Source organism: Lycorma delicatula, chromosome 3 (assembly GCF_047948215.1).
Source record: "Lycorma delicatula isolate Av1 chromosome 3, ASM4794821v1, whole genome shotgun sequence".
Taxonomy (NCBI): Eukaryota; Metazoa; Arthropoda; class Insecta; order Hemiptera; family Fulgoridae; genus Lycorma; species Lycorma delicatula.
The window spans coordinates 179,111,313-179,132,176 of record NC_134457.1 but is presented as its reverse complement, the minus strand read 5'-3'; the positions used below and the strand labels follow the sequence as shown (position 1 = coordinate 179,132,176).

Here is a 20,864-nt window from a genome sequence, read left to right as displayed (position 1 = left end):
TTCGAAAAATTATATTGCTATCGTTTCGTTAGTAAATCATTAAAGAATTAAAATTTCGATTAAGTATTTGACCTTATTTACGATGGTAAGCGTTTAAAGAAGAGAAATAAATTCCGTGAATTAATGGTTTAAATTATTTTTTCACTTAGCATGAATTAAATCACTAATAGCAGCAAATTTGACAAATTTTAATGTTTAAAAACCCTTATTTTTCAAAATAAGTAAATGTCATCAAATACTTTAAGTATAATAGTTTATCATTTTGCCACGACGCATTCTACAGCCGGCTTACTTGTTAGCTTCCCGGTAAGGTTATGTTATGAGGTACACGTGTGAAGGTTATGTGAGAATGTTAAAATAGATTTTAGTTCAATATTATTGTTTTTTAACGAAAGTACATTCTTATTTTTTTTCTCCAAAATTAAAACCTTTGACTTTTCAGTGAATCCAGTTAATAGTGACAAATATGTCTGTTGAATTGGGAGAACAAATTTTAGTTTATCTTGATAAGGTTAGTGAAGTAGATACATTAAAACTATCTCATATTTTAAGTGAAGATCATCAGAAGATAGTTGGAGCTGTTAAAAGCCTACAAGCATTAGGGGATGTGATTGGAGTTGAACAGCAAACAAATAAATCATGGGAACTTTCCTCTGAAGGTAAATTTATTTCAGAATCTGGTAGTCATGAAGCATTAATATTCAATGCTATTCCCCAAGAAGGAATATCTCAAGCAGAACTCATGAAAAGTGTTCCAAATTCAAAGGTTGGATTTAGTAAAGCTATGTCTAAGGGTTGGATTAGCTTGGACAAATGTAGTGGAAAGGTTTTTAAAAAAGTAGAAACGATTACTGATGAAGTTAAGGACCATTTGAATTTAATACAAAATGGGCAGTATGATAAAGTTGCTGATAATTTTAAACTGGATTATAAAAAACGGAAACTTCTTCAAGAAACAATAACCAAAACATTTCTTTTAAAGAAAGGAATCAATTTTTGTACTTCTGTTTCAAAACCAGAAACTGATTTAACCCCGGAAATGATTGCTACTGGTTCATGGAAAAATAAGACATTTAAACCATATAATTTTGATGCACTTGGTGTCTTTCCAGCAAGTGGGCATTTACATCCTTTGCTGAAAGTTCGTACAGAGTTCCGGCAGATATTTTTAGAAATGGGATTTTCTGAAATGCCCACAAATAATTTCATTGAAAGTTCATTCTGGAATTTTGATGCCCTGTTTCAGCCTCAGCAACATCCTGCTCGTGATGCCCATGATACCTTTTTTATTTCAGATCCAAGTTTGACAGACTCATCAAAATTTCCACCAGATTATCTTGAAAAAGTAAAAAAAGTACATAGTAAAGGTGGTTACAGATCTCAGGGTTATCAATACGAATGGTCTGTTAAAGAAGCACAGAAAAATCTGTTACGAACTCATACTACTGCTGTAAGTGCACGAATGTTATATAAATTAGCCCATGAGAAACAATTTAAACCTACAAAGTATTTTAGTATAGATAGAGTTTTTCGTAATGAAACACTAGATGCAACACATCTTGCTGAGTTTCATCAAATTGAGGGAGTTGTTGCTGATTATGATTTAACTCTTGGTGATCTGATAGGTATTCTGTATGAGTTTTTTAAAAAATTAGGTGTCACACAGTTAAAATTTAAACCAGCGTATAACCCATATACTGAACCAAGTATGGAAATCTTCTGTTATCATAATGGTCTTAAAAAATGGATTGAAGTTGGTAATTCTGGTGTATTTCGTCCTGAAATGTTATTACCAATGGGACTTCCAGAAAAAGTTAATGTAATTGCTTGGGGTTTATCACTAGAGAGACCAACAATGATTAAATATGGTTTGAACAATATTCGTGAACTTGTTGGCCCAAAAGTTAATTTGCAGATGGTTCATGAAAATGGCATTTGTAGATTGGAAAAGTAACTCTATCAAGAAAAATGGAGCTTGCCGTTTATGTTAGTTTTTGTTTATGATAATCCTGCCTTAAAAATTTAATAGAATAATTTTTTGAAATGATGAAATTTTGGCAGTTTAAATGATGGCATTAAGCAATTATAAACCAAATTAAACACTTTCTTCATTGATCATATTAGTTAGCTTTATAATTATTTTTATTGCAAAAAGAAAATAGAACTAATCAGTAGATAAAAATAGCTGCCTATCAATCATTCATGATGCATGGTTTTCAATTAAAGGGAAATTGTTTTAGAGATTAAAAGTAAATTGTAAATTAAATAATTTTGTTGCAATAATTAAATACAGAGTACTTATAATGTAATTTTTTAAATGGAATAGTTGTTTTCCTACAGCAATTTAATTCTTGTTATGACTAAAAAAAACAGGTCCATTTATAAGTATAGGAGAGAGCTTATTACTTGCTGGATCTGAATTGTTGATTGATAAATGAAGAATGTTAGAATAGAGTGCACCCAAAGCTTGGTGGTCAAGTGTTATGTAACTTAGATTAATTTTATTTCTTAAATAGATTTTGTCATTATTAATTTATTATGTTATTTTTCTTTACTAACATTAGTTGAGAAAAGCAAACCTGGTCAAATATCTCAGCCACTGAATAATGAAAGTTAGAAACATATGTGAAATAATGAATATTTAAATATACTTTTAAGACAATATTTAGAACACTTTTTAAATACTTACAACTTTCAGTTTTTGTGAAAGTATATTTCTATCCCAGCATGTTTTTCAAATTATGAAATTCAGTTTTATTTGGAACTTCTTGATATTTTGAAAAGATATTTTTAAATATTTAGCAATCGAGTCTAAAATTATTTATTTTCACAGACATTTTTTTACGCTAATATATTAATGTTTTTTATGACTTTTTTTGTTAACTTTGTAACTTAATTTTATTTGTTAAAGAGTTGATACTCCTATCGTATGAGTTTTATTATGAAGTTTTTAGAGTGTAGAATTGTAGTCTTACGAAAAATATAGTATGAAGTACTGTATTTGTACGTGGTCTATATGAAAATTCATTTGAAATTTTCAATCTACCAATTCGTAATAAGCACATGTATATTATAAATATGTTGAATGAACATTAAAAAAAAATAACATTTAAGTGTATCATGACTACTACTTTTTTTCAATTTTATTTGTATTTTATTATTTGTTAATTTTTTCATTTCATTAAATCATGATTAGTTGTTTTGTTTAAAAAAGTATAATGCAATTAATTACATTCAATATATGTTAATCAATTAAAAATAACAATTGATCCATTGTATGACTTCAAGTTGCATCCTCATCCAACTGATGGTTCCTTTGCTTTGGTAAATTCTATGAAATTACAAGTACGTCAACTGGTTGGCCAACTTGTGAGCTTGTTTAGCTGATCTTGGGACAAAAGCTATCTTATTTTACTGTTAAGAGAATGACTGCATGCACATAGTTGGTTGAGTAAAATAACATCATTAATTTGTACCATGGCAGTAACTGATAAATTTTTTTCTTATAGTTTTTGTCTGACGTACATGAGGATTTTTAGAATGTTTTTAGTCTTTTTTTAAAGAATCATTACTTAGGTTTGTAAAAATTGCCTGATTGTTAATTGCAGTGCTAATGATAAGCACTTAATTAAAGCATAAATTAAAATCCCCTTACCATGTAGTTTTACTTTCCTTATTTTTTAGATCAGTTTGTGTTACTTATTATTTTCCCATGGTTGGAACATTTATAGTTCTTTTTTCTTCTTAAATCTTAATCCTGTGTTAGGTTCTGTCATTGATTATCCTTCAATATTTTTACAATAATAATCGCCGTTTGGTAATTGTCAAGATTATCTTATTCTATTCAATCTACATTTTATTCTTTATATCTTATTTTAAGTCTTCCTGTACCATCAACATTAAACCTTGCTTCCTTCAATTCAATTCTCACTAACTCCTTTTCCCTCCATTTATTTGGGCAATGTCCTAAGTGTTCTGCATACTTGAAAGCTTGTGAATATGGAAATATGTAACTCCATAGTTCATTGATGAACACTTTGCCAAGTGTTCTTTGAACATTTTTTCTTCCTCCTCTGTGAAAACTTTATTAGAGCATACTTACTTAGAAGCATATCGCATGCTAGGTTTTAAAAATTCAGGATGCAGATTTTGAGAATTTTCTTCTGGAAAAGACACAATTTTAATTTTAATTTTTTCAGATGGTAATAAAGCTTATATGTGTTGCACAACAAACAGCAGCTTGTCAAACTGGCTTATTTTCTCCCAGCACAAATTTATTAGCTTTTAGCATGTCTTTTTCATTTACTTAAGCATATGTTTTTTTCTTTACGTACATCCACACTATGACAGCAGAACCTGAAAACAAATAAATATGCTTACTTAGGCAGAAAAGGCCACACTTTTATCAAAATAAAAATTGTTAAGTTTATATTAAGTTTTAAAAAAATTATGCATTCTATTGTAGACCTAACCTACCCTAAACAGCTTAATTAAGGATAAGTTAGAGCTACAGCAAATTCCTAATCAGTTTAAAACTTAATGTAAATTCCTTTATTTGTATAAAAACTGCAAAAACAATAATTCTAAGATAACCACAGTACTATTATTAAAGTATTTTGTACAGTATAAAAGTCATTGGAGCACATGACTAGATAGCTGATGGTTTATGGCATGTCCTATACCGATGCCATGCCTGCATTAAAATTTGAAATGCATTATTGAAATGCCTGCATTAGGCTCTATAAAAGATGTTCAGTTGGTTTCAAAACTAATCTTACCATTTCTCTTACTCTGCTATAAAGGAAGAAAAATAATCCTGAATACGGAACCATATTTTTAGTTTCCGGCTGTTTACTTTGGCCTAACTAAGGGTTTAATTTATCTTAAAAGGACTTGATGTATACAACAATCTAGAGTTTGTTAACTGCTTTTATCTAATTTAATAACCTATAATTAATTTTTTAGTCGATTTTTCAACAAAAAATCCTAAATCTGTAGTTAAAAAACAAAATAAAATCTTTAGTTATGAAAACAAAATAGAAGCCACGTTCAAAAGCACACCATGATTTTTGTTCAAATGCACCCCAAGTGACATTTGATAGGTGATAATTAAAAAAATATGAGTAAAAAAAAAATTTACAGCAAAATAAAGCCAAAAGAGTGTACTTACCTGTTGTAGTAATAATTAATTTAATGCTGCAAACATTTTTCTTATAAAAAGCTTACAACTTCTGATGAAAAAACTTCAAAACATAGGTTAGATTCCAGTATTTTAGAGCTTTTCAGAAAATAAGCTGCAGGAATTGAGGGAAACAATTGCAGGTTATTCAGTCAATTAGTACTGACATTATAAAATTAAATTTCTTCTCCTCCTGAGTTATGAAATAGCGGGAAATTTAATACTGTTCAAATCCACCTCGTGTTCAAATGTCCTCCGCTGTATTCTAGTGGATATACAATCGGAATAACCAAAGTCAAGGAAATTAGTTCATGCAGGTCAGAGAATTGAACAATCTTGAGTGCACTTTGCTGTTGACATTTGTAACTGATCTTTGAAGCAGTAAATTCCTTTCAAATTAAAAAAGGGGAGGCTTGATAATTACAAATGTATTTAGGTTAAGATTCTGAGAGTCTAAAATAAATATCTACTAATCCAGTAATAAATATTTATTAATCCAGTTTTAGTTTTGGTTCAATTGTTGTAACTAGTTCTATATGTGTAAAGTTTTGTAAAAATATATGTATATGATGATGCATCATTTGAATGAATATAAAATTGATCACAGTTAAGTAACATAAGGGACTGAAACGTAATTATTAATCAAGAAGGTAATCTTAAGTTGATTATTTTAATTATAAATATGTTAAAAGTAGAAAAATATATGTAAATCAAAATAAAGTATATGTTATAAATAATTTTTAGTACAGTATAGTAAATAAATTATTCATATTGTTTTTTTTTTATCAGTGAGTAAAGAGTTATTTTAACTATGCTAGATCGTAGAATAAGGCATAACTTATGTTTCTTTTTTTTTCAGGTTAAGATAAATTTAAATGTTTGCATAAAAATTGGTTTAATATTATTAAAATAAGGAAACTGAAATCATTATCTGTGATAAGATTTGTAGAACTTATTATAAATTTTATAATAGTAGAACTTATTATAAATTATTATAAATTTTGTTGTGGAAAATATTGTTTTTATGGAACTTTACTCCTCTCTAATTTTTATAATTCATAATATTTTTGCAGCACTTAGCGCAAACTTTTGTGAAAAGTGATGGCTGCCCCTACTTTGTTGTATTCACTGATTTATCTAAATATGTTTTTTTAATAAAATTTTATTTATCGTTTTACTTATTAAAATTCAATTGTCAAGTTTAAAACATTAAAACAATTTTTAATATTAAAGGAATGGAGTAGATGATTTAAAGAATTCATATTCTGTATAAGAATGTTCAGACTAGTCTTCAGGCAATTGGCCCCAAGGCAAAAAAATGTGCATTCCCTTCCCCAACATTATTTAATTATTTTTTTCATTATTATAACTAACAATAAAAATTACTTCTTTTCATTGAGTGTATTTCCATTTTATAAAATGTAAAATGTGTGTGAATGTGATTACATCTTATTAAACAAGAAATCGCCTATATTTTTAATTTTTACATTACTCTATTATAAAATATTCTAATATATACTGTAATGACACGCACACACACACACAAGCTTTAATTTTGGAATGGTTTGTTCTTCATCTGCAGCAGTCAATATTAATAATATACAAAATGAAACCCAGATTTTTAAAAAGATTCTACTCATATTTTTCACAATGAATTGCAGAACTTATGCCAGGAGTCTTTCATTACTTAAAAATGTATAAAATGCTTCAATTTTTCAAACATCTTTAATCAATTAATGTCAGAGTTTTTCATCAATGAAGAGTACTTTGCCCTTTTTATTTCTCGAAGTTCACTGTCACTTTTGTTATTATGAATATTTTCTGGATTTATATAAATGAAAAAAAAAACTAGAAAGTTCTTGTGATTATTTCTTTTTTACCTAAAGCCATTCAGTAAATGTTATGTTAATTGTCACATATAAATACGTTGTTTAGATTTTTTATGTTGTTTGTAAAGTGAGTTTTCAAAAAAAAGCATCAGTGTTGTGAGATTCAGCAAGATTTTTAAGAATTAAAGTCATTCTGTATGAAGTTAAAAATTCATTACAGTTTTCTAAAAAAAATGTTAGGTTTCAATAAACAGAGTTGGACTCTCCATAATTCTACCAACTATTTACTTGAAACAAGAGATTGTAACACATGAACAGTAAAATTAAAAGTTCAAATTTCATTATACAATTGTTTCTTGTTTCAATGCAACATTACCCTGATTAATTTCAATTATAGCCTTTGAAGCATTTTATACTTTCAAAAAATTGGAAATCTGTTATACTATATATGTATAAAGAATCTACTTTTGTTTTGTCTTAAATTCTTTACAACATCCTTACACCTACTAGAGCAGGCATGGCCAACATACGGCCCGGGGTTTGATCTGACCCATGTAATGAATTTATGCAGCCTGCAAAAAATTGTTCAATATTAGCTGTCTTTATAAGCAATTGAATAATGGAAATTTAAAAAACTTGCCAAGAAATAATTAGTAATATTCAGCTCAACTTATATTTGTGAAAAAACGTTTTCTTTAATGAATCTAAATAAAAGTATAACAAATTCCATAATAAAATTTTGTTTACTTAAATGAATTCTTTTTGTATTTAACATTTTTTAATTTTAATATTTTGTTCAGCTTGTAAAAAATGTTTTCTTTCCAATTCAGCCCGGAGACAAAAAACTGTTGGCCACACCTGTACTACTTTATTAAAAAAAAAACTAACATTCATTAGTATACAGACTTACTTGTATGTTTATAGAGAGTATTTTAGACTTGCAAAAACCAGTTTGCTTATTAAATTAGCACTGAATTTGGTTTTTCTTCCTTGCATGGAAGAAAAAAATTCTTTATTCCATGAATATTTTCTGGGTTACTATGATACCCTCTAAACCTGGCGCTCAAGGCCACTTTTGCCTTGCTCATCCCATCCTATGCCAGCTTTGGATATGATCCTGATACTGTAATAATTATTGTACTATAATTTTTATTTATAAATAAGTATGTTTAAAATTATTTAATTATAGTATGATTATAATCATTATAGTACAGTTGTAAGCTATGCACGTGGTATTATATTTATGTATCATTAGATGGTATAATATGGTGTATTAGCCCTCAGAAAGTTAAATATTAAAAATAAAGTGTTAGTTAGTACAGAATATTTAAGATTATTAAAACAATACAATTAATTATCTCAAAAAAATATAAGATATTTTTTATTTGTTTATTTTCTGTGAATCAAAAAAGGAAAGTGTTTATTGTATGTTCTTGTTTGTCCTGTATGTTGTCGGTTCTTTTTTGATAATTTAGTAATTAGCTATTTTTAATTACTGTTAAAATTTCCTATTTTTCGTAGATTATGCCATCTTATCAATTGTGCTTTTATAATTATTTACTTTTTCTAAATTTCATAATATGATTTTAATATAAAATCATTTTTGTTACAGTTATGTTAAATAACATTTTACTCATATATTTTAGTTATAAAATATTCAAACTTAATAAAAGTATCAAACATTATAAACTATAGTATAACGTTAAACTTCAAATAAAGTTTAGTATTTATACACTTCATTTATCTATTTTTCGTAAATTGGCTTTCCTTCTAAATAGCATTAGATTCTTATTCAAAAGTAAATCCTGTTTATTAGATTTGTTGTATTTGTGAGCATACAGCACAGTTACTTATAATGCTGTATAGCCTGTCACTTGAAAGCAGATATAGTTTACAGCATTATGTTTTTAAAACTTATTTAAAATTAAAATATTTTATTAATAATCTTTCTGTTGTAAATCTGTAAGAAATGCCATTAATATTAAAAAGCATATTGCAAATTTCTGTCTAGTTTTTGATAAATTGTTTTTAATTAGATAAAAAACTACTACTAAAGTGCAGTGAATTATATTTCTTGTGTCATTAAATGAAAGAAATGTTGATATAAGTGTTTTATTTCTACTTTACACTTCCATTTTCAGTTTATATTATTGTTAAAATAATTAAATTACGGTTAAATAATTTTTTTAAATTTTATTCAAAGTACATCCAATTAAATCCTGGAACTTAAGGTAAGTATTGAAAGCTCCCAAGATGACTGCAGGGTAATTTTAACAAAAGTATATATTCCATACATTTTAATTCTTAGATTCCATATACCTAAATGAGTCTTTAAGTTACCTGTGTTGTATGAATAGTTCTTGTCTTCGTTTCCCAAAAATGTTATCTTCTATTCCTAATTGTTATATACTTATTTTTCCAGCAATCATATTTTTCTCTACCCCATTACATCTCTTCTTCAACCAGTCTTGCTTTATAATTTATATTAATTTTATATTTCAGTACAACTTTCTGTTTTCATTCATCAGTTCTGAAATATTTTTGTTGTCCATGGTTATTTACCTGCCTTTTCCCTTACCTTAATTATTCTCTTTTTAACTTCATCTATTCACTTTCAGCCGAGTCTGTTTTTGTATTAATTTCTAGGCATTTATATATTAATTGTATTATTTTTGAAACTCATGTTACACTTTATCATTACTAAATTGTGATTAGAATCAATCTTGCTTGTTTGTCTTTTTTCATGATTTAAAAAAAAAATGTTTCCAATAATTGATTTATACTTACCCATATACAGTGTCTTTGCTATTTTTTTTCTTCAATCTCTTACTTCAACCACACTTTATCATCATTAAATTTTGGTCTCAGTCACGGTATCCGCCTCTGACTCGATCCGATCTCTGACTTAGTCTCGGTTTTGAACTTAATTTCATCATGGTCTAAAAAACTTACTTTTGGTATAATGGATTAGGCAGTACCTGACTTCCCAGCCCAAGTTAAATCTGTGGGAGGTGGCTGACTGGGGGAATTCAGGCAGGATGACAGATCCTGCTTCACCATCACCACCTTTTGACATCTTAATTGGAGTATCTTCACGCATGAAATTTTTTTCACACTTTCTGCAGCAAAGAGTTCAGATAAAAAACCCTCATTCTAGTGAGCTGTTAGCTTCACAAGTAAAGTGAAGGAATAGTGTAGAGTTTACCAATGAAGTCAACATATTGAACCAAATTTCAACTGAAGAGCAGTGCAGCTTTACCAAAATATTTGGCGATCAAGAGGAAAGAAAGCAATTTTACCAAGATTAGTCCATTTGTGATTGCTCGAGTCATTATGGAGACTGTGGGAGACTGGTAAACGAGATTAGAAAAACTGCTGTAGAATTGTTTGTTGAAACCATCAATGATTTACCATTGTCATGGTTACTCAAAGCCAAGAAAATTGGAATGTTGAACATTGAGGCTACACTGCACTCTAAACTAGTACTGATTTACTAGTACCTTAAACACCTCAACAGGGTAGTTGTGTGCAGGGACTTGTTGAACTACACAGAGGAGGAAATCATTGAGGAACTGAATGAAGGGAGTTGTAGCATGTTGATGAATGAACACACAACTCAATGGAGAAGTTGTAACCTCTGTATAGTAGCATATCTTGAGTTTAGCAAAACAAAGCCTCCAGAAAAAAATAAAAATTGGCTTCAACAGACATCTGGCCATTATTCATCCAGACTTCATTGCGCTGCTTCGGATATCAGAGATTTGAATATACGGCGGCACATTGTACAAGGAAACAGATCTGTGCTCGTGATGTCCCACTGCATCACAATGATTTATGCAGGGTTCCACCTGTCTGTGTAAATTATCAAGGCCATCATTTAGCAAAATGAAACTGTCCGTGTACAAGGAAGAAGCAGCAATCCAAGAGGTAAAGACCATACACAAGGTCAGCTGTTTCAATGCTAGGAAAATTGTTTATAGTAATTTGTCAAAGGTAACACAGGTTGGTGTGGCTCCTGCAGCTTCTTTCTAACCGTAATTTTATAATTGTACCACTGTAACTGTAATTTGACAGCTAGCACCAGCTTTATATGACCATGCTCATCTTAGTATGGTCGAATGTATTATTGCGAAATTTTATAATCAACCAACCAGAGAAGACAGTCCAAAACTGTTAAAGAAAACAGCAGATGTGATGATACAAAATAATTCTCCACAGAGGAATAGTCTTCAACCAGTGCTAAGGTGAAGGAGAATGAAGCCAAAATACAGAGGAAATCTGAACCAAATGCACTGCAAGTCAAAGTACAGATTGAGAAAATTCCCATTCAGAAAGATGAGATAATAATAGAAAAAGACTTGGATACAGTATTCCCCACTTCATTTGAGCTAGCATCATCTGATGCTAGCTACAAAACATCCTATCCTGGATAAATTCTATCTCCAAGGCCTCAGACACCCTGTCATCAAAAGTGGAGGATGGAAAAAAGACTGGAAGAAGGTTGGCCTACTGGAAAACTTATGCAAGAGATATTATGAAAGTTAGTTTTTAAGTTTTTGGTGAATTTACTGTAAGGATGAGTTTTTAATAATTGGGGACTTTACAGCCATTTTTTATACATTTGACATTTCTTTAGAAATGGATTGCAGTAATTTGGCAAGGACCCTATACAACTTTGCCATTGTGAGTTATTTTAGGGTTTTAATGTTCTATGACCAGTCTGTTTTCTGGATGGTCTGACTTGGTCCCTATTTTCGAGCAGGGTGGGAATGTTTTAGTTTGGGACAAGGGCTTATGATCAGAACAGTCGATGCCCTCAATCTCAAAAAAAGACCAAGATTAAGATTAAAATAAGATGAAGAGGAAGACCAGACCAAAACCAATAGTGAGATCAAAAACAAGACCAACACCATGACTGAGATGAAGACCAAGGCTAATGTCAAAACTAAGACAAAGTCGAAGACTTAGATGAAGAACAAAGCTAAGAACAGTCTCAAGATGAATACTGCGAAACCAAGAAACAGACTGAGATCAAGGTGAAGGCTAACACTAAAAGTTACATGAAGGCCTAAATCAGAGGTTCCCAAACTTATTTTTCTCATAGACCAATTTCAAAATTTTGCTGGTTCCGGTGGACCCCCTGCAGCTACATTTCTACCATATTTCCAGTTGACAGAAAATGTGAAGATTCCACGAACTAACAGCTTCCAAAAAAAAAGTGAGAATTGATTGGTTAATTTTTGATTGACTGTGCTGTGAGTGGATGTCAAAAAAGTAAAGTTGGCCAATCAAAAAAAATCCTTCCATCCAACTTTACATTTTTGACATCTACTCACAGCACAAGACTAAATAAAATAAGTGAAAACTGATTGCTTTCTTAGAAAACTTCCCATTCAGAGTGGTAAAAAGCAAAAGAAAAATAGTATATTTTTTTGTGTTGCATTTATTCAAATATGCATGTAATCATTACACTATTAATTATTATTGTTATATTGCAATATAATATAATAAAATTGTCGTAATATAATTAAAATTAAACATTAATAACGTAATGTAACTTCTACAATGACAATCACAAAATAGTTACAATTTTAATGGGAGGGATGTACTTGATGGATTGACAGCAAATTATCAATATTTGGCTTCAGTTTTGTTATGAATAAGCGCAAATCTCTCCGTTGTGTGATATTGAATCTGCTCCTTTTTTTTGATAAAAGGTTTGTAACGACACTAAAACTTTTTTCGAAAAGATATGACGAGGAAAACACTATCAAAAGCTTTCTCGCAATTCCCCACAGTCCAGGATATTTTTCTGGTATTTCTGCCTGCAGCCAAAATGTTTGAATTTTCGTGGACCCCCGCTTACAAATTGTGAACCCCCATTTTTTTGTCACGCCAATGTAGACCCCCGTCGAGTCTCCCGTGGACCCCTGGGGGTCCACCTGGACCACTTTGGGAATCGATGCTTTAAATATTATAATATCGAATCAAGAATCTATGAGTTAATCCCAAGTTTTCCTAATTTTTTAAAATGTTTTCTCTCAACTTATAAAAAAACCTATGAAACTTTTTTTTCTCTTTGCTAAAGCCCTTCTAATCTTTCCTTACACATGTTTTCCCCTCTGTAAGAGCTGCTGGACATTCTTAAATGTACATTGATGTTACCGCTTTTCTACATAAAATTTTTAATGGTTTTTACTTGTAATAAATAAATTGAAAACTCACCGATTACTGTTTCCTCTCCAATCTAATTTGATGAAAATGACAATTCTGTTTATGATTAAATTCTGGGATAAGAATCCTCCGTCTGACATTGCTGAAAAAGAAAACTTACCAATTTAGTTACAAATATTACTAAATATTTTAGTAATATATTATTATTTGTAACTTATTAAATTACAAATAAGTAACAGTCTATAAGTTGTATTGGTATAATATTTTGTTTAATGATATTTAGTTAACACAAAATTCAATTTTATTAAAAATAAAATTTTAACTTTATGCTTTTTGTTATGAAGAAATTTGGTGAATTAAATTTATAAGAAGTGTAAATTAATTCATCAAGACATCTAAGTTTAGTCTGTTGTGCTTTTAATATAATAATTTGCCTGCGATATAAGTCTCATAAGCAGACAGATATCACTCTGTTAAGGGGCCATTAAGAAAGTAGCTATTGCCTCAGCCTAAGAGATAAATCCAGAATTTTATCGAAGACAAAGCTCAAAGATATAATCGATATTCATGGACTCTATTTGAGGAATAAGGGATTCCAATCGACTCAAGGAATCTAGTTCACAATAATTAATATTTTTATGTTTCTGAAGGAGGCATAACTCAACAGATAACCTGACATGACACATATCTATTTTCATATTATTTTCTTAATAAAAACTGAACATCAATAGTTAGGCTTTCTGAGGAAAATGGATATTTTAATGGTTTTCCTGATGCCTTTCCCACAAAAATTATTGCATACCAGCATGAATCTGACTAAAATATAGCTGATATTCAGCCCTGAAATTGGTCCTTTCACTCTGTTGTCAATCATCACATTGACTGGTTGTATAGTGCCATCATAAATCTAAAGAAATAACTTTATATGGTATCACTTGTATCTCGCATGACTTGTATAGCACAGAAGTCATAGATCAGGAATTTACAATGTAACGACTTGTTCAACCACTTCTTCATTCTATTTAGTGCTGGTAAAGGAGCAATTGATGAAAGACATGATATTGCTGTTTCCAACTGTGAGATGTGTTTTGTAATTCATTTTTCTGAGCAAACTTACAGTTAAACTAAAATCTGTAGATTATAATCTCATGTTTATACTAATATTATGAGTGACATAGTCATGGTGCCAGTAAATCATGAAGAACAGCTGAACATCGATTTGTAATCAAGAATTACCTTAAACCTGATTGATATTTAAATATTTATTTTAAAAACGATAGAGGAACCGGAGCTGTTATGATATTTTTTTTTTATTTCTAGTTACTTAGGAAGAAATTGTACTTTGAAAAAATAAATCAATTAAATAATTATAATCATTTATATATGTCATTTGCCGTAAACAAAAGATTGAATGCGACAAGATACGAGATTCATGTCCCACAAAATAGCATTGGCATTCTCAAGAAAAAAGAATTTCATGCCTGGCTTAGTAAGGAAAGTGAGGACTGAAACAATTGCCCATCATTTTCTACACAGAGTAGGCCAAGCCCACTAAAACGCAGAAAATCTTTCAGCTCTACAAGCAACACCTTCACTCCGTTCACCACTGGGACTGGTCGTGTATGAAAATCATTATTCTTAATGAAATAGAAAGCAATTGTACCTCTTACCTCTTTTGTGCTTTATATGCATCAGTACATTGTGATTGTGACAGATTATGTAATTCAATAACTGAAGATAAAACTTCTGCTAGGTCAAAGAAAATTATTCGTGAAATGTACCTCACAGTTAGAAACAGTAACATCATGTGTTTCATCGACTACTCTTTTACCAGCATTAAATGAATGAACATGTAATTAGATTACACATAGCTGATTGGTGTTAGCGCATTATATACTTTGCTTCTACTTACTAAAAATGTAATTAATTCTTATAATCTAATATCATTGCAGATGTAAAATAGTTAATAAAAATTATTTGTATATAATTATTATAAATTTAAATAAAACATTGTTTAAATTTAAACATATTGTCAAATATTGAAATAACACTGTCGACGCAAAATTTGTGTTTAACATGTTACACATCCTTCCTCACTGCAATTTGGGTGCTGATCTCCAATATGCCATTGAAATTGTGTTACTATGTAAAGGTTTTATATAAATCATAAATTTGTAATGTTTTTTTTATAATAAATTCATTTTGATCAACTACTTGTTACAATTCAGAATAGTTTCTGTAGTTTTAATTTTAAACAGTACGCATAGGCGCTTAATAAAGTATGTGTACACTGTATCATGGAAGTAGACATGTGTATCATACAGACATCTGTTGTTGCCTACTACAGAGCTTAAAATTTTATTCAGTCTAACGTCAATTGTCTATACTATGTATTGTGTTCACAGTTATTAGTGTTTTGCTATATTTTCATAAATTCTTTATAATACTGAAGAGATTTTTTTCTTATTTTTATTTGCTACATGGCCTCTAAAAAGTTGGTGGATGCTCAAATCATCTAGACAATTATTGTTACATTACAGGTACCCTCCTCTATGAATCGTGAGACCTTGCCGTTGGTGAGGGGGCTTGAGTACTCAGTGATACAGAGTAGCTGGACCGAAGGTGCAACCATATCAGAGAGGTATCTGTTGAGAGCCAGACTAAGGAATGATTCCTGAAAGAGGGCAGCAGCTCTTTCAGTAGTTGTTAGGGGCGTGAGTCAGGACGACTTAAACGGCCATATCAACATCACTCAGTCCTCTGAGTACTGCACAGCTGAAAGCAATGGAAAACTACAGCTACTTTTTTTCCAAGAAAATGTGGCTCTCTACATTTTCATATAGCAATGATGGAGGCGCCTTCCTTGGTAAAATATTCCGGAGATAAACTAGTCCCCTGTTCGGATCTCCAGGTGGGGACTACTAAGGAGGGGGTCACCAGAAAATTAAAAAAGAACATTCTACGAGTCGGAGCATGGAATGTTAGAAGTTTAAAAAAAGTTGGTAGGCTGGAAAATTTAAAAAGAGAAATGGATAGGATAAATGTGGATGTAGTAGGAATTAGTGAGGTTCGGTGGGAAGAGGAAGGCGACTTTTGGTCAGGTGATTTTAGAATAATAAACTCAGCTTCAAATAATGGGCAGGCAGGTGTAGGTTTCATAATGAACAAGAAGATAGGGAAGAGAGTAGAATATTTCAAAACGCATAGCAATAGAATCATTGTAATAAGGATAAAATCAAAACCTAAACCGACAACGATTGTTAACGTCTATATGCCTACAAGCGCCCATGATGATGATGAGGTAGAGTGTGTATACGAAGAGATTGATGAAGCAATTAAACACGTAAAAGGAGATGAAAATTTAATAATAGTTGGAGATTGGAATGCAAGCATTGGAAAGGGCTAGGAAGGAAATATAGTAGGTGAATACAGGCTGAGCAAAAGGAATGAAAGAGGGGACAGACTTATAGAGTTTTGCACAAAGCATAATTTAGTAATTGCCAACACCCAATTTAAAAATCATAATAGAAGAATATACACTTGGAAAAAGCCAGGCGATACTGCAAGGTATCAGATAGATTATATCATGGTTAAGCAAAGATTTAGGAATCAACTCGTTGACTGCAAAACTTACCCTGGAGCAAACATTGATAGCGACCATAATTTGGTGATAATGAAATGTAAATTGGGATTTAAAAACCTGAAGAAAAGGTGTTAGATGAATCGGTGGAATTTAGAGAAGCTTGAGGAAGAGGAGGTAAAGAAGATTTTCGAGGAGGACATCGCAAGAGGTCTGAGTAAAAAAGATAAGGTAGAAAATGTAGAAGAAGAATGGGAGAATGTTAAAAAGGAAATTATTAAATCAGCAGAAGCGAACTTAGGCGGAACAAAGAGAACAGGTAGAAAACCTTGGGTTTCAGACGATATATTGCAGCTGATGAATGAACGTAGAAAATATAAGAATGCTAGTGATGAAAAAAGTAAAAGGAACTACCGACAATTAAGAAATGCTATAAACAGGAAGTGCAAACTAGCGAAAGAAGAGTGGATTAAAGAAAAGTGTTCAGAAGTGGAAAGATAAATGAACATTGGTAAAATAGACGGAGCATACAGGAAAGTGAAGGAAAATTTTGGGGTACATAAATTAAAATCTAATAATGTGTTAAACAAAGATGGTACACCAATATGTAATACGAAAGGTAAAGTCGATAGATGGGTGGAATATATTGAAGAGTTATACGGAGGAAATGAATTAGAAAATGGTGTTATAGAGGAAGAAGAGGAAGTTGAGGAGGATGAAATGGGAGAAATTTATGAAAAAGGGGGAAGTTCTGTCAGACTTGAAAAAAAGTGTTATAGTCATGATACCAAAGAAAGCAGGGGCAGATAAATGTGAGGAATACAGAACAATTAGTTTAACTAGTCATGCATCAAAAATCTTAACTAGAATTCTATACAGAAGAATTGAGAGGAGAGTGGAGGAAGTGTTAGGAAAAGACCAATTTGGTTTCAGGAAAAATATAGGGACAAGGGAAACAATTTTAGCGCTCAGATTAATAGTAGAAGGAAGATTAAAGAAAAACAAACCAACATACTTGGCGTTTATAGACCTAGAAAAGGCATTCGATGACGTAGACTGGAATAAAATGTTCAGCATTTTAAAAAAATTAGAGTTCAAATACAGAGATAAAGAGCAATTGCTAACATGCACAGGAACCAAACAGCAACAGTAATAATCGAAGAACATAAGAAAGAAGCCGTAATAAGAAAGGGAGTCCGACAAGGATGTTCCCTATCCCCGTTACTTTTTATTCTTTACATGGAACTAGCAGTTAATGATGTTAAAGAACAATTTAGATTCGGAGTAACAGTACAAGGTGAAAAGATAAAGATGCTACGATTTGCTGATGATATAGTAATTCTAGCCGAGAGTAAAAAGGATTTAGAAGAAACAATGAATGGCATAGATGAAGTCCTACGCAAGAACTATGGTATGAAAATAAACAAATACAAAACAAAAGTAATGAAATGTATTAGAAATAACAAAGATGGACCAATGAATGTGAAAATAGGAAGAGAAAAGATTATGGAGGTAGAAGAATTTTGTTATTTGGGAAGTAGAATTAGTAAAGATGGATGAAGCAGGAGTGATATGAAATGCCGAATAGCACAAGCGAAACGAGCCTTCAGTCAGAAATATAATTTGTTAAAATCAAAAATTAATTTAAATGTCAGGAAAACATTTTTGAAAGTATATGTTTGGAGTGTCGCTTTATATGGAAGTGAAGCTTGGACAATCGGAGTATCTGAGAAGAAAAGATTAGAAGCTTTTGAAATGTGGTGCTATAGGAGAATGTTAAAAATCAGATGGGTGGATAAAGTGACAAATGAAGAGGTATTGCGGCAAATAGATGAAGAAAGAAGTATTTGGAAAAATATAGTTAAAAGAAGAGACAGACTTATAGGCCACATACTAAGGCATCCTGGAATAGTTGCTTTAATATTGGAAGGACAGGTAGAAGGAAAAAATTGTGTAGGCAGGCCACGTTTGGAATATGTAATAAATTAAATGTAGTAAATTGTTAGGGATGTAGGATGTAGGCGGTATACTGAAATGAAACGACTAGCACTAGATAGGGAATCTTGGAGAGCTGCATGAAACCAGTCAAATGACTGAAGACAAAAAAAAAAAAAAATTAGAGGTGCACATAAATCTCAAAGAAAAATTTATTTCTGAATCGATAAAAACTGCCTGTTAATTTTGATTGCGCACTCAGGGATCAAGATAAAATCTGGTTGCCTCATGTTATTTTTATATCGTGCTCAGTAACTGAATGGTTCAACAGGAAACGACGAGCCCTGTTATTTAACATATATTAGCTGCATGGAAGTCCTTCAGAGACATTGTTGGTGTTTTTTAGGCAACAGAAAAGATGAAAACTATGTTTATGGTTAATAAGCTGTTAAAAAACTACAAATATTTAGTACGTAGGATGTCATTAAAAATTCATTTCCTACAGTCTCACCTAGACTTTTTTCCTGAAAATTTGTGCTCTGTCAGTGATGAGCAGGAAGACCGTTTCCGTCAGCATCACTACCAAGGAAGATGGAATGCTAGAATGATTGATGACTGTTGTTGGTTTTTATTTAGAGAAACTGATAAAACATTGTATAAGCGAGAAAACATTTGTAAACTTATTTTAAAAATTTAGTTCCAATGATTTAATCGTTTAAAAACTCTATTGAATATATTTCAATTCATCTATATTTGAATAACAAAAACTTAGCTGATTTAAACAAATTATAAATGAAATCACAAATATAATAATTTTTTTGAAATATTGGTATGACACTGATTATGCATTTATTGGTAAATAAATCGTATGTATCTAAATATGCAATGTATTACACAAAATTTTATAAGTTTTGAATTCAGCACCCAATATTTGTTAAAATCGCCATGCCCAATTATAGATGTGTTTTTTTTATATTTTGCTGCGTTTTAAAAATTCTATTAGACATTTACAGTACTTACTTTTTATTCAATCCAGATTTGAAACTACGGTTGATAGTCACTTTAACTAAAATTTTCTTTATCTTCCATAACCATTTTCCGCTTTCAATATTACATTTGAGAATCAGTAACCCTTTTTTTTTGTCTCAGCTTCCATGAATTTAAAAGTACTCCCGGTACAGCACCTACAACTCAAAATCACTTGGCAAAAAGATTAGTAATGCACTTAATATGAACTGTTAATTTTTTTTTGTTTTGCGTAGGAGGAGGAAAAAGCTCTGCCAGCCACCATCTGCGCCCGCAACAGACGGTAGTGTCGGGCTCTCACCGACTAAAAAACCTCCCCCTTAGGGATGAGGACCCTATTAGGGATTGGGATCGCGGACGCGACTTAACTAATAATAAAATAATATCTACGTTGTACCTGAAAAAAAAATACACAGCATATACAAAATTTAAATCTATTTTCATAAAACTTAATTTACACTGCTTATCTAAGTAATTTTAATGTAAAATTTACGTTGAACCTGAAACAAACATACACAAAAAAAGACATAAAAAATTCCCTACAGGAAAGTTCCTATCAGGGGACCCTACTGGGACTAGGCACCTACCGCGATTTAATAGAATATTATACTATCAACTTAAAAACTACACAACTTATTTTTAACATGAAAATTTATAATATTAAACAATAATAACAAAAGTAAGTACCTTTAGTAGAAAATTATCTTACAATAAAAGGGAGTACCACAATGTAAGGAGGGCCACTTACATGGCAGCTCTCCCTTAGAATATTAAATGAACCGTTGAGTTACCTGAAACAAAAGAAAATAAGACAAATTCAATTAGCAGTTGTGAAATTAATATAATTTTGTTTTAATTATTAAATTCATTTCATGTATGATAGCATTGAACTTTTTGTAACAAAAATATTTGTTAGGAATGATTAGGTGGTCCATTTTTACATCTTAAATATTTAACCTGAGGTAGAAGTATTTATATAAACATTTTTTACAGAAATAGAATTGCTAGCTAGGTAGGTACACAAGAAAGCTATACCCTCCTCCAGACTAGACAGATACAAAGAACATTGAATTTTTTACGGACCCCGCATCGTTAGATATCCATTGAGAAATCATTGAAAAACAACCTTTTAATAGATCAA

General features: G+C 30.8%; 1 protein-coding gene across 1 annotated transcript; it reads left to right on the top strand.

Annotated features, from left to right (window-relative positions):
• The first annotated feature begins 277 nt into the window (after positions 1–277).
• alpha-PheRS (phenylalanine--tRNA ligase alpha subunit) lies at positions 278–8,747 on the top strand. Its single transcript, XM_075361094.1, has one exon. The coding sequence runs from the start codon at positions 467–469 to the stop codon at positions 1,952–1,954; it is 1,488 nt and encodes a 495-aa protein (XP_075217209.1). The 5' UTR covers positions 278–466; the 3' UTR covers positions 1,955–8,747.
• The last annotated feature ends 12,117 nt before the right edge of the window (positions 8,748–20,864 follow it).

Coding starts and splice junctions, on each gene's coding strand:
- alpha-PheRS (XM_075361094.1), top strand. CDS start 467: ATGTCTGTTGAATTGGGAGAACAAATTTTAGTTTATCTTGATAAGGTT.